Source organism: Conger conger, chromosome 14 (assembly GCF_963514075.1).
Source record: "Conger conger chromosome 14, fConCon1.1, whole genome shotgun sequence".
NCBI lineage: Eukaryota > Metazoa > Chordata > Actinopteri > Anguilliformes > Congridae > Conger > Conger conger.
Genome location: NC_083773.1, coordinates 30745725 through 30758187, shown reverse-complemented (window position 1 = coordinate 30758187; position 12463 = coordinate 30745725). Strand labels below are relative to the sequence as shown.

At 43.3% G+C, this 12463-nt stretch overlaps 1 protein-coding gene across 2 annotated transcripts in view; it reads left to right on the top strand.

Moving 5' to 3' along the window:
- The first annotated feature begins 396 nt into the window (after positions 1–396).
- lhfpl4a (LHFPL tetraspan subfamily member 4a) overlaps positions 397–12463 on the top strand; it is a 42541-nt gene continuing 30474 nt past the window's right edge. For both annotated transcript variants that reach the window (XM_061221032.1, XM_061221031.1), the window contains exon 1: positions 397–823. In XM_061221032.1, the coding sequence (XP_061077016.1) occupies positions 418–823 (406 nt within the window). In that variant the 5' untranslated portion in view covers positions 397–417. The remainder of the gene's footprint in view (positions 824–12463) is intronic.

Sequence of the window (12463 nt, the reverse complement as noted above, 5' to 3'; positions counted from 1 at the left end):
GAAGACAGCTTGTCATTTTTTTGCGATACATTTTTGATGTTTTTTTTTGGCGATGTGAGGTCAGTTACTTTGGCTGTTTCCTTGCTTTTAGAAAGTATGAGGATGGGAATCGCATACCATTTTACTCATCGTTGTTGAATCACTTCCCAATGTTTAATTAATTATCTAATTTCATCATTTTGGGAGTGAAAAGCTGCATGGAAAGATTGAATCGTGGCGTATTCTTTGGCTCTGAATATTAAGATGCCACTGTGCTGACCTCCATATGATTACTAAAAGCGTTTTTTATTATCTTTAAATATATATAATAAAAATCCACCTCTCACAAAAGGAACATTTTGGCGAATTGAGGGAGGGAGATAGGAGGAGATAGAGCCGAAGACAGTGCGAAATCATAATAGAAAAATATTGGAGAAAATGCTGCCATCGCAAGAAGCCTCCAAGATTTACCATGACAACTACATGCGAAACTCCCGGGCCATTGGGGTGCTGTGGGCGATATTTACCATATGTTTCGCAATCATTAACGTTGTGGTATTCATTCAGCCCTACTGGATCGGGGACAGTATGAATACCCCGCATGCCGGGTACTTCGGCTTGTTTCATTATTGCGTGGGGCACGGCATTTCCAACCGAGAGCTCACTTGCCAGGGAACCTTCGCCGACTTCAGCTCCATCCCTTCCAGCGCATTCAAAGCGGCCTCCTTCTTCGTACTGCTGTCCATGGTCCTCATCTTGGGCTGCATCGCGTGCTTCGCTCTGTTCTTCTTCTGCAACACCGCCACCGTCTACAAGACATGCGCTTGGATGCAGCTACTCTGTGGTAAGACATATTAGCTAGCACCGTTTACTTCCAATAATCATTTGGGCGCTTGTAATAAATTGCCATAACATTTTAATGAAGCGTTTTGTTCTGAGCACCTTTTTCTCTTTATGTATATGCGATTGTTCAAGCTACATTATACGCCTTGTGTGTGTGTGTGTGTGTGTGTGTGTGTGTGTGTGTGTGTTTGTACTATGTACACGCGCGTGCAGGGGTACCCCTTTCGACCTGTCCAGTTTGCGCAGGACAGTTCCTTTACATTCTGGTCTCGTGCAGAATTTACCATATAGGGTATTTACCAATGCTCATTTTCGGAAATGTGAACTGTAACGAAAGCCTTCCTTGTGTGACGCCCAGAATCAGCGTGGGTTACGTTCAGTCTCGTTGGTTCGATTATGTTATTGCCGATCTTCCTTTGTTGTTTTGCGGATGCAACATCTACGACTTTTTTAGGCATTAGGCAAGCCATCCCTTGCGTCACTGCACAACTGAAGATGAACGTAATCCGGAATATTATAAGAATTTGGGAAAAGTATCACACATGGGATCCCTCGGGGGTTCCCTGTAACTGAAATAATTATGGTCTATGCATATTCATAAAAGAGCATTGATTACGTTTGTCTAGCGATGCTTTCCCAGTTACAGTCAAATAATCGCGTTTCTGAGTTGGCAACGCTGAAACCCGTGCCATTTTAACCTAAATCAAAACGCCTTCAACGACGGTGGAGCTCGTTTGAATTAAATGTGGTCACGTTTGATGTATAGCGGAACGAGCAGCAGCCTAATTAAGATGCGTATGTGTGGTGATATATAGCCACGGCTCTGGTGACTAAATGTAAAGACAATATACTCCAGCGTTTAGACCCTGGTGAGCGCTTTTAAAAATGTTTTGCAAGATGTCATGTGGTCACAAAATTGAGAGAAAAAAGGGAGCTTGTCTTCGCATACCATATTTCCATTATGTTCTTAGTCTTTTTAAGTGTCTGCTCTGTTCATTGCACATCCAAGCAACCTTTGTATTGATTGGCATAAAAGTGATTATTTTGCCAATTATTGAATACACAAGAAAGAAATTAGCAAATAAAAACAAACATACCAACTATTATTATTATTATTATTATTATTATTATTATTTTTTATCACGATCACATCAAATAAATTATATCGGCCTGGTGTTCAAGATTAATTCGTCGTGCTTCTCTGCACCCCTGCTGTACCTTAAATTAATTTAATCAATTCCTACTCCAAATTGAAAATTAGCATGTTGTGAAACAGCAAAATGAGTGAAAATAATCATCACGTCTCTGTATAGGTACTGTATGCAAAACACAAATCTCAGCTTATCAAACATATTCCAACTCCACAGTGATAAAAGCAACAGTCCATCAGAAGCATTGGCTTAGCTTTTATTGAAACTGTATGCAACAATAAGGCACTCCTGATAACCAGTAGGCCTATGCCATTTTACTGAAGGGTAGCTCAAGCAAACTGATATCCAGGGTGGTGGTTGCTCCTGCCAGAATTCCCAAATATAACTATGCAGTTATTCTTCATTGAGATCTTTTTTTATTATAATATAAAAAAATACCACCATTAAATTACAAACCTGAGGCTTGCATGCTGTACCTGTACAATTCAGCTCTGTGTACAGTATGCAAGACCAATGTAAAGATTATTGCAGTTCTTCATTTTAAGTAACCATTGACAGGTTGTTAAAAATCTCAACTTTTTGGCAAAAGAACATTAGACAATTGCAGACTATACTTTTGTAATACAATGTTTTCAAGTATAAATGACGAGGTTATATTCTGACATAACCATTATCAATAACTAAAGAGATATCCTTTACAGAATTCTATTATTGTCCTCTCTGCTCTGCTTTCCAGTGGCACCTGTATCTGGAACTTTTAAAAGACAACTACTTTATCAAACCTGTAGTGTCCTATTTGCCATAGAAGCAGAACCAGACGGCCATTATTAGTCAGTGATCTGTAACTGTCCTGGCTCCTTAACCAAAGACATTATCAGAAATACCCAAACATGCGTGTTCACTTCGGGAAAAGCAGGTATGAGAACCTGCCTGAAAAGGCATACATTCTCATCACTGGTGAAGTGACACATAGGCATAAAAAACTGTACCCCAAGCCAGCAATACATAATTAATTTGTACACCTAATTTGTTTGTAGAAGGTACTTATCAGTACCCCAAAACAACATTATTGCACTTTCAGGGTACATTTGGGAAATTTGTTCCTAAAATAACAGAAATGTACACCCACTGTACCTTTATTTCTGAGAGTGTTTGAAATGTTTTTAAAATACAATCTTGCAATTCTTGTTTAATTTAAGTCATTTTCTGGCACAGTATAGTTGACCTTTGACTGTTAGTTTTAACTTTACATCTTTATTTGTACATTTTACACTGCTTACCACTTCTTGGTGAACACTGTATGAAATTACAAGAATTATAATTATAAATGTAATAATAACAATACTACTACTACCTCTACTACTACTACTACTACTACTAATAATAATAATAATAATAATAATAATAATAATAATAATAATAATAATATTTATTATTATTATTATTATTCTGCCACCACGGCCAATTAATTTGTTTTCTTTTTTTATGTCAGTCAAAGTGCCAGCAACAAAGGAAATGACAAAATGATGAGTAAATATGAAAAGCTGCACAACAACAGATTGGGGGATTTCTGTGTGTAAAACAAAGCACCAAAGTTGATCCACAGTGGTAAACAATGCCTTTAATGGTGTGGTCTGTCTCTCTCTGCCATCAGAGGGAAACTGCAAATCTACACAGCAGGAGGATGAACATATTGTCCCAGCTCAGGGTACCTGCACTCAAAGCACTCATCATATGCTTTTGGTCGCATGGAGGCTCCTTGCGGATTTCTAATTACATAAGCCCCTAATTAATTAGACAAGGTGCAAATTAATTGGGCCTAAATACACATTAGCCAGTGCCTGTTCATTCAGGTGAGATTTGTTCTTAATGACTTGGGCTGTGAAGTTGGGGATGGGTTTTTTATACACCAGCTGAAACCAAAGCTGTGCTCTGCTACCAAAGTCCCTGAGCGGTGGAGTCACTTCCAATGATCCGCCACCTGTGAACCAATGCGCACACACCCATGCATGAATGCACATACACTCTTTAGTAGGAACTGCATTTTAATCATAGTTATACCGTACCTAGCCTACATACGTTTAGCATCCAGGAATTAAATGGTGCAATGTGATCGCAAAATCCACTACACCTACTGGAACTAGCTGTTCCAGACTGTTTTTTGTTGTAACAGCAAAACAAGGCAAAAAGAAAGACCACACACAGTATTATGTTCCCAAATGGAATTCATTAGCTATAACAAAAAGACATTATTTCAAACCAGCTAGGTTTTTGTCACCAGCATGTATTTGTTGATATGCACATATTGTACATATTAGATGTCCTGATAAAAAGTCACCTGAAATGTTTTTCTTCTGTGTTTGGATGCCTCTGAAGGCTCCTGTGGTAGTTTTTATGCATAAACAGAGCCATGGGAAACTTGGTTAGTCACACCCAGCAGATACAGACCATCCACGTGAATGAGGTGCGCTTGCTGTGATCTGGTACATGATTTTCATGACTTTCTGAATTGTCAGTTTGAGCTAATGTCCGCCACCAGTGAGATATTTACATTGAATCAGAACTGTATAGTGTAGCACCAATGATCTTCCAGAGAACAGGCCTCAGTGACCTTTAAGGTGGGGGTATTGATTTCAGGGATTATTGCACACAGTGGGAGAGGGTGACCTGGACCCTGAATAATCAGCTCTTTGGCCTAAATCTAGCCCTCCCTCTGCCCCCTGAAACTGTGGGGAGGGAGCCTGGATCAGCCAGCTAGAAGTAGAAGTATTTCTTCCCATCAGAGTCTGTCTCACCCCATTAAGCAGCACGGAGCTGAAATATCACTCAGTAGGGATAAGGGGGCTTTGTGGGCATGGATTCTGGAAGGTTTACAGTTTACACCAAAGTGAGTTAAGATTCATTTAGCGCAATACTCAGCATTATCTGTAATGAGAAACCACATCTCTCATTGATGCTTCTAAATTACAATACAGCTAAATATTTTACATGGAAATCAACAAAATTGGACTGCAATGTACATGATGTGAATTAGTAAAATGCTGAAATGCCGTTTAAAATTGACGCACATGCCAGAGAAAGAGGACACACCGTGTGGTAATCTTTGAAATTCATCTCTTGATTAGGTAATCATCTCGGGAGAACTTATTATTGAAGGATTGTGACTTGTTATTGGGAGCCCATCATACATGAGTGTGAGCGTGGGGAAGGAAAACTAAACTAATTCACTTGAATCATTCATTTGAAAGCGCAAAGCTTTTCTTGGTTTTCTCAATCCTTTCATGATGAAGGATAAAGATGGAGGCTCATAGTAGACGATGTTGAAATGTGGCAGTGATGGATACCCACACAGCTGGTTTAGCTTGAATTTCATGTTCATGAAAAGGGGCTCATTTGTCTGCAGGTAGACCTCACAGCGTTTGCAGCAGCGTGATTCGTGTGAAGATACATCGCTTATCGGATAGACATTGTGAGGGTCGCCGTTCCAAATGTTAAGAGGAAATAGTCAATGGGTGAAATTTCTTGAGCCAAAACTTTTCATAGACAAACATAGCTTGAACTTTTAGTCACAGAGGCTGACTAAAACCATGTGCCTTCCCAACAAACGCACACGCGCACTGGAAACTTAACCAAAAATCACTGGTCTACCGTGACACTGGACCGTTCCAGGACAGCAGGGAGACGGATATGGGGAACAGCGCAGGCAGGTGCTGGGACCAGACCCCACGAGCGGCCAGGCTGGCGCGGTTCTGAAACTGGCTGAGACCGGAGAAGCGTAAGAGAGAGAGACAGACGCATTGCAGTGGGGCTAAGAGCTCCCTGCCCACTGCGGGGGGTTGAAGCCCCGTGAAGATGTTAAAAATACACCTCGCCACCACTCCTCCCCGCGCGGCTGTTATCCCCGGCATCTGTATCAGCACGTTAGCAAAGGGAACTCCGTGATTCTCCGACGGGCCTCTCATGCCTCTCACTCACGGGTGATGAACGTTCAGAGGGACAGGGGAAAAAACTGAAGAAAAAGCAAAACAGGAACACCCTGAATAAACAAGCACATCGTTATCTCTCTGTCAGTGAATATATGAATACATTATCCACGTTATTAGCGTAATGTGCTTGATTAAAGACAGGTAGGTGTGGGAAACGGTGTGATGGGTGGGGGTGTGACTCACCAGCATCGGCCTGCATGCCATCAGTCCCAGTCTCAGTCTCACGTCGCTGAAGCTTCAAAAGAGGTTTCTGAAATTCACTTTTTAATGGTGTATACGCATCTTTAAAAAAATAAAAACGAGAACCATAAAGCGACACGTTATTATTAACCCATATTCTTGCAATTGTAAGAGATTATAAAGACATATTTCAATGTCTGATTTATTAATATAGCACTTCTGTATCTGGGAAACCCCCTCTCATCCAGTTCAAAAGCCCAGTTCAATATTGTACAATATTGTACGAGTGTGAATGGTTCTCTTTTGTGAACATAAATGACTTATTTCTGGGGGCCAGGTAACTTTTTAAAATCATGTATGCAGGTGAAATGTGTTGCACATGCAATTAATGAAACAATTTGAATCAATTGTATTTTACATGTTTATGAACAAAGATGCATTCTTAGTTCAGCTTTCACTTTATTTAGATTATTCTGTGCAGTGGAAGGTGTGTTGACGCTGTGCAGAAGCAGGACGTGTTGCTGGACTTAATATCTTTTCTTCTTCACAGTGATCAAAAGGGCTAGAGTATGTCTGTGTTGGGCCATTCGATAGCCGTGTAGGGAATGGCCCTTATGTAAACCTAGTGGAAGTCTCCAAAATCTTTTGAAAGCTAGTGAGCAAGCCTTTCACATATTCTCCCCAGAACATGGTTTGATCCCAGTGTTCAGACCATAACCAATCAACTTTTACTTTTCAGATACAGTACATCCCATTTTCATTTTATCCACTAGACACCCTGATAGCCTGTCATAGTGTACTTCCTATTTAAGGCCTAACTTCACTCAATGGCTATGTTATTCTCTATATGTCTCTCAATAAGTAATATATCTCTGTATTTTTGGTGTGATAATTTGACATCTGTAGTTTGAGAGACACTATCCAGAGGCTGCATGGAATTAGTGGGTGTTGGGAAAGTTGGAAGATTTGGACCATTCGGGGCACTAGTTTGGTATTGTACTGGCATTGTTATTGTACAGGCTGCGATTTTTAAAATAATTATGTCATTTAATTGAACCCATTGCACAGAGCTGAAGTTAATTGAGCAAAGCGGAGGACCCTTCAGACCGACAGTGCCACACACTGATGTGTTTTTGAGGGCTATTTTTTGACGGCTCTCTGGGAAACAGAGCGGGGTAGAGGCGGGGGAACCAGCTCGCGCTGCCCTAGCGATGCCCTGACCTTTTCATTAACGCCTGCGACGCTTATTGAGTTCCCTGCTCCGCTCCTGAAAAGGTCATGTTGAGAGGCAGAGCTCTCATGCCGTGCAGCTTGTGGGTCATCTCTCTGCTTCAGCGCCGCGGTGGAGCTCTGCACTCTGGGTCTGGAGGGCTCGGACTCTGGGTCTGGAGGGCTTGGACTCTGGGTCTGGAGCTCTGCACTCTGGGTCTGGAGGGCTCGGACTCTGGGTCCGGAGGGCTGGGACTCTGGGTCCGGAGGGCTGGGACTCTGGGTCTGGAGGGCTGGGACTCTGGGTCTGGAGGGCTGGGACTCTGGGTCTGGAGGGCTCGGACTCTGGGTCCGGAGGGCTCGGACTCTGGGTCTGGAGGGCTCGGACACTCTGGGTCTGGAGGGCTGGGACACTGGGTCTGGAGGGCTCAGACTCTGGGTCTGGAGGGCTGCACTCTGGGTCTGGAGGGCTGGGACTCTGGGTCTGGAGGGCTGGGACTCTGGGTCTGGAGGGCTGGGACTCTGGGTCTGGAGGGCTGGGACTCTGGGTCTGGAGGGCTGGGACTCTGGGTCTGGAGGGCTCGGACACTCTGGGTCTGGAGGGCTCTGCACTCTGGGTCTGGAGGGCTCTGCACTCTGGGTCTGGAGGGCTCGGACTCTGCACTGTCTAGGCACGGGCTCGGTTCATCTTCCTCCTGGCTTTCGAGTTTCAGCCGGCCGAAGGCCGTCCTGATCAAAAGGATCAAGGTTCCTGATGCCAATGCTTCACCTCTGGTGAAAGTGAATAGATGTGTCAAACAGGAACAAAAGAATCTAATTGAATATTGCTTTCCATGTAAAGACATTACATATGACTGCTTTGAAGCACAATACGTATCGCTAACACTAAGTACCTTAAAGCCTGCATTATACTGTCAGAACCAGCCACGTGTTTCAGCATATGTAAGATGTTGTAACAAAGACATAATGTGAACATGCATAATGATTGTTTTGTAACAGTTATTTTGAAGTCAGTTTTGTAAAACTGACTGCATGCATTATGTTGAAATTTGTCAGAGCTGTATATATGGTATTATGTCAAGCTTATGTCGGTGTTATGCAGGCTTTATAGTGTATAGTTCGAGTTTAAGAGTCTGGCATCACTTTTTGTTCAGGTGTCTCCATTGCTTTCATTTTTTAGATTTGTTCATTCTTATTCCAGATGAAATATTATGCGCCTCAGTGAACGAGAGAAATTCATGTGGATTACATGGTCCTTGTCAGTCAGTTTTTGAGAGGTTTTCTATTGAACTTGCTGGAAGCTCTCATGGGTTGGAGTCATCCGTTTGATTCTGGCCAAATGTCACCTCTTTTTTGTGTTTCTAAAAAAAAAGCAAAGAAAAATGATATTGTCCTGAAAGCAGTCCGGAGGGGAGAGGAAATGTCAGAATGAGACCCCGCAGAAAGGAAAGGCGAGACAAAAGGCGGGTTAATGAGCGCCGAGCCTCTTTTAGCCGCGAACAAAGGATATTTTGCAGGGATTTGATTCAGGCCCTCAAAAACCCTGGAAGAGCTTGACCAGCTCAGCACAAACAGCTACATCAAACACAGAGAGCAAGCCCAGGGGGGCTGCAAATGAAATGCAGGCATTTTAGCAGAGCAGCAAGCTGTGTTTCCTCATGGAGCTCAGTGAATTAACCCGCTGAACCGTGCTGTATGCATCCTATTATATATATGTGTGTGTGTGTGTGTGTGTGTGTGGAAGGGGGGTGGGACTGTATCTGCATGTGTGTGTACAGTATGTGTGTATATTCACGCGTGTACATAACGTGTGCATATTATGCATGCATGTAGCTGTTTATGGATGTCTTTGTATGTATGTATAGTGCGCATGTATATATGGATATATAATATAAACTCAGTATTGGTAATGTCGCTGTAGCGTGATTATAATTTGCATGTAAATATGACAGGCTGTCAGAGAAGCTGGTCTGAGGTCTCAGAGAAGGAAATGGCTTCCTTGGATTAGATCAGCCCATCCTTTGACCCGAGGAGCGTCTGTAATTGAATGAGACGAATCACAAAGGAGCGCGTGTCAAACGCGGAGAGAAAGAAATGAGGCAAATCCGAACAACAAACACGGGGGTTATTTCTGTAGCGCCAGGAGGAGCGGAGCCGCGATCGCTCGCTTTCGCGAGACGTGAGTAACACAGCTGCCGCATCTGTGGGGGAAAATTACACACAGACCTACGCAGGAGAAATGAGTCGCTCAACCGAGCGCGTTCAGGCCGGCAAACAGCCCCCCCCCCCCACTTCTCTCCACCCCCCACAATGCCCTGCCCATTGTGCCCACGTACCCCCCCGCCCCCCCCACTTCTCTCCACCCCCCACAATGCCCTGCCCATTGTGCCCACGTACCCCCCCGCCCCCCCCCACTTCTCTCCGCCCCCCACAATGCCCTGCCCATTGTGCCCACGTACCCCCCCGCCCCCCCCACCCACCCCCAATTTTGGTGCTTTCCATTTCCTATTAAAAGCTTTTTTTTGTTCTTCAGCAGACATCATCATGTCTCTGTAATGTGGGGCTATTTGGAAGCGTGACCACCAAGGCGGACAACTCCTTCCCCGGATGGAGAGAGTTCCCCCGGGCCCCCTCACACCCCAGCTGATGACCTAAGAGCGCAGACACACACACACACACACACACAGTCTTCAGGGTTATTAATAATGACAGGAAATATCGCTGGAGGGGATGCCGTCAGAACCAACATGATCTTGCGCCGATTTTTCGTGCCCTGGAAACAGGTTCACGAATACTCAATCCTGCATAAGTGCCACCCCACGATGGCATTCTGCAATTGCAAGGAGAAATATAATAGATATAAAATATGAACAGATATATTAAATAATAGATGTATTTACACATACTCTGTGGGCAAACGGCAAAACAATTGTAGCAACAGAAATTGCAGTTAGGGTTAGGTTAGGGTTAGGATGTAGCATTAACAATATTAATTGAGCATAGAGACACAGAAACGTTTTGGATGCATGCATTCAAGTGCCTCTGTTTTGGTTGGAGAATTAGAACGTATTGTTAACTTCAAGTGGTAGGAGCAGATGTTCAGATTTCAGAACAGAGAGGCCGATTTCAGTGGTCAGAACATTCAGTCACCTGTCGAATTAGTGTGAGATCCGGCTCGTCAGAACACTGTTTGGATTTAAGGAGCCTAATTTAGTGGAATTGTTTTTTTGTTCCATTCTTTTATTTGAAAACATTGCCCCTGAATATCAAAGTAAATTAGATATAATTTCAATTAGCAAAGGTCTTGTGCATTATTGTGATAATTCAATGAAAAACTGTGCTAAAAAAATAGTGAAGCTTCCCTTTATTGAGTTAGGCCAGGGGTCCTACACTGTGGTCCTGCTGGTCTTTGTTTGTTTTCATCTTAAAATTAGCTTTGGATTTTGAATGGTTGGCATTTATATAGCGCCTTTATCCAAAGCGCTGTGCAATTGATGCTTCTCATTCACCCATTCATACACACACTCACACACTGATGGCGATTGGCTGCCATGCAAGGCGTCGACCAGCTCGTCAGGAGCATTTGGGGGTTAGGTGTCTTGCTCAGGGACACTTCGACACAGCCCAGGCGGGGGATCGAACCGGCAAACCCTCCGACTGCCAGACGACTGCTCTTACTGCCTGAGCCATGTCGACAAGTCATAATGCATGCCAGTGGTAATTCTGGGGTTGGTACTTTTGAATTGTACTCCTGTGCCTTCTGTGATTGGTAGAGTGATGTTGCCAGAACAGGCATTTGACTCCCAAGCTCCGACCCATTTCTCCTCTATACATTTCTTGGGACGTTTCCCTGATTTGAGCATGAGAAACGATCCAAGTGTGACAGATTATGCGTTTACCTGTCATCCATATCTCGCCATGGAGCATTTCGTTTTCTTGCGCAGTTCACACGAGGCCCGACAGGAGAAATTCATCCGTGCTCTTCTCTCTTACCTCGGGAAAGAAGCGCCGAGAGAACCAGCCTTTTAAATGTTTTTCCTTTTTTTCATTTTAGTCTTTATAATTGTTTTTCAAAGAGCGCGTAGGTGAGGCTGCATCACTGGCAGCGCTGGGAGTCACGATTCAGCTGCATACCCGTCAGCAGCACCATTGTTGCTGCCTCCGTATTGGAATGTGTGGGGGAGGATAGGCAGAAGCACAATAACCCAGTTCCCGCTGAGTTAGGGAAAACAAATCAAACGCGCAGGAAGCACCGATGCAAATCAAACACGCAGGAAACAACGATTCAAATCAAAAACACAGGAAACATCCTTTCAAATCAAACACACAGGAAACACCGATTCAAATCAAACACAGGAAACACAGATTCAAATCAAACACACAGGAAACACAGATTCAAATCAAACACAAAGGAAACACCATTTCAAATCAACAAACCAGGAACACCATTTCGAATCAAACACAAAGGAAACACCAATTCAAATCAAACACATCGGAAACACCATTTCGAATCAGACACAAGGGAAACACTGATTCAAATCAACATACCGGAAACACCATTTCGAACCAAACACACAGGAAACACCGATTCAAATCAAACATACAGGAAACACTAATTACATCACATTACATGAATGGCATTTGGCATTATCCAGAGCGACGTACAGTTGATTAGACTAAGCAGGAGACCATGCTCTCCTGGAGCAATGCAGGGTTAAGGGCCTTGCTCAAGGGCCCAACGGCTGTGCAGATCTTATAGTGGTTATACCGGGGATCAAACTACCGACCTTGCAGGTCATAGTCATATACCTAAACCACTAAGCTACAGGCTGCCCCCAATTCAAAACAAACACACAGGAAACACCGATTCAAATCAAACACACAGGAAACACTGACTCAAATCAAACCCACAGGAAACACCAACACCAAATCAAATTTATGTTGCATGATTCTTTTCCTGTAACACAGCACTAAATTTGGTAAAGGAAAATCAAAGAATCAGTGGAAGCACCATCCTTGGTTATACTATTGGAAGAAAACCAAGAAAGGCTTTAGGTGTTCTGATATTTACAGTACATCCTATGTTTTCTCATGCAAACAGCCTTGTTGGTGTGA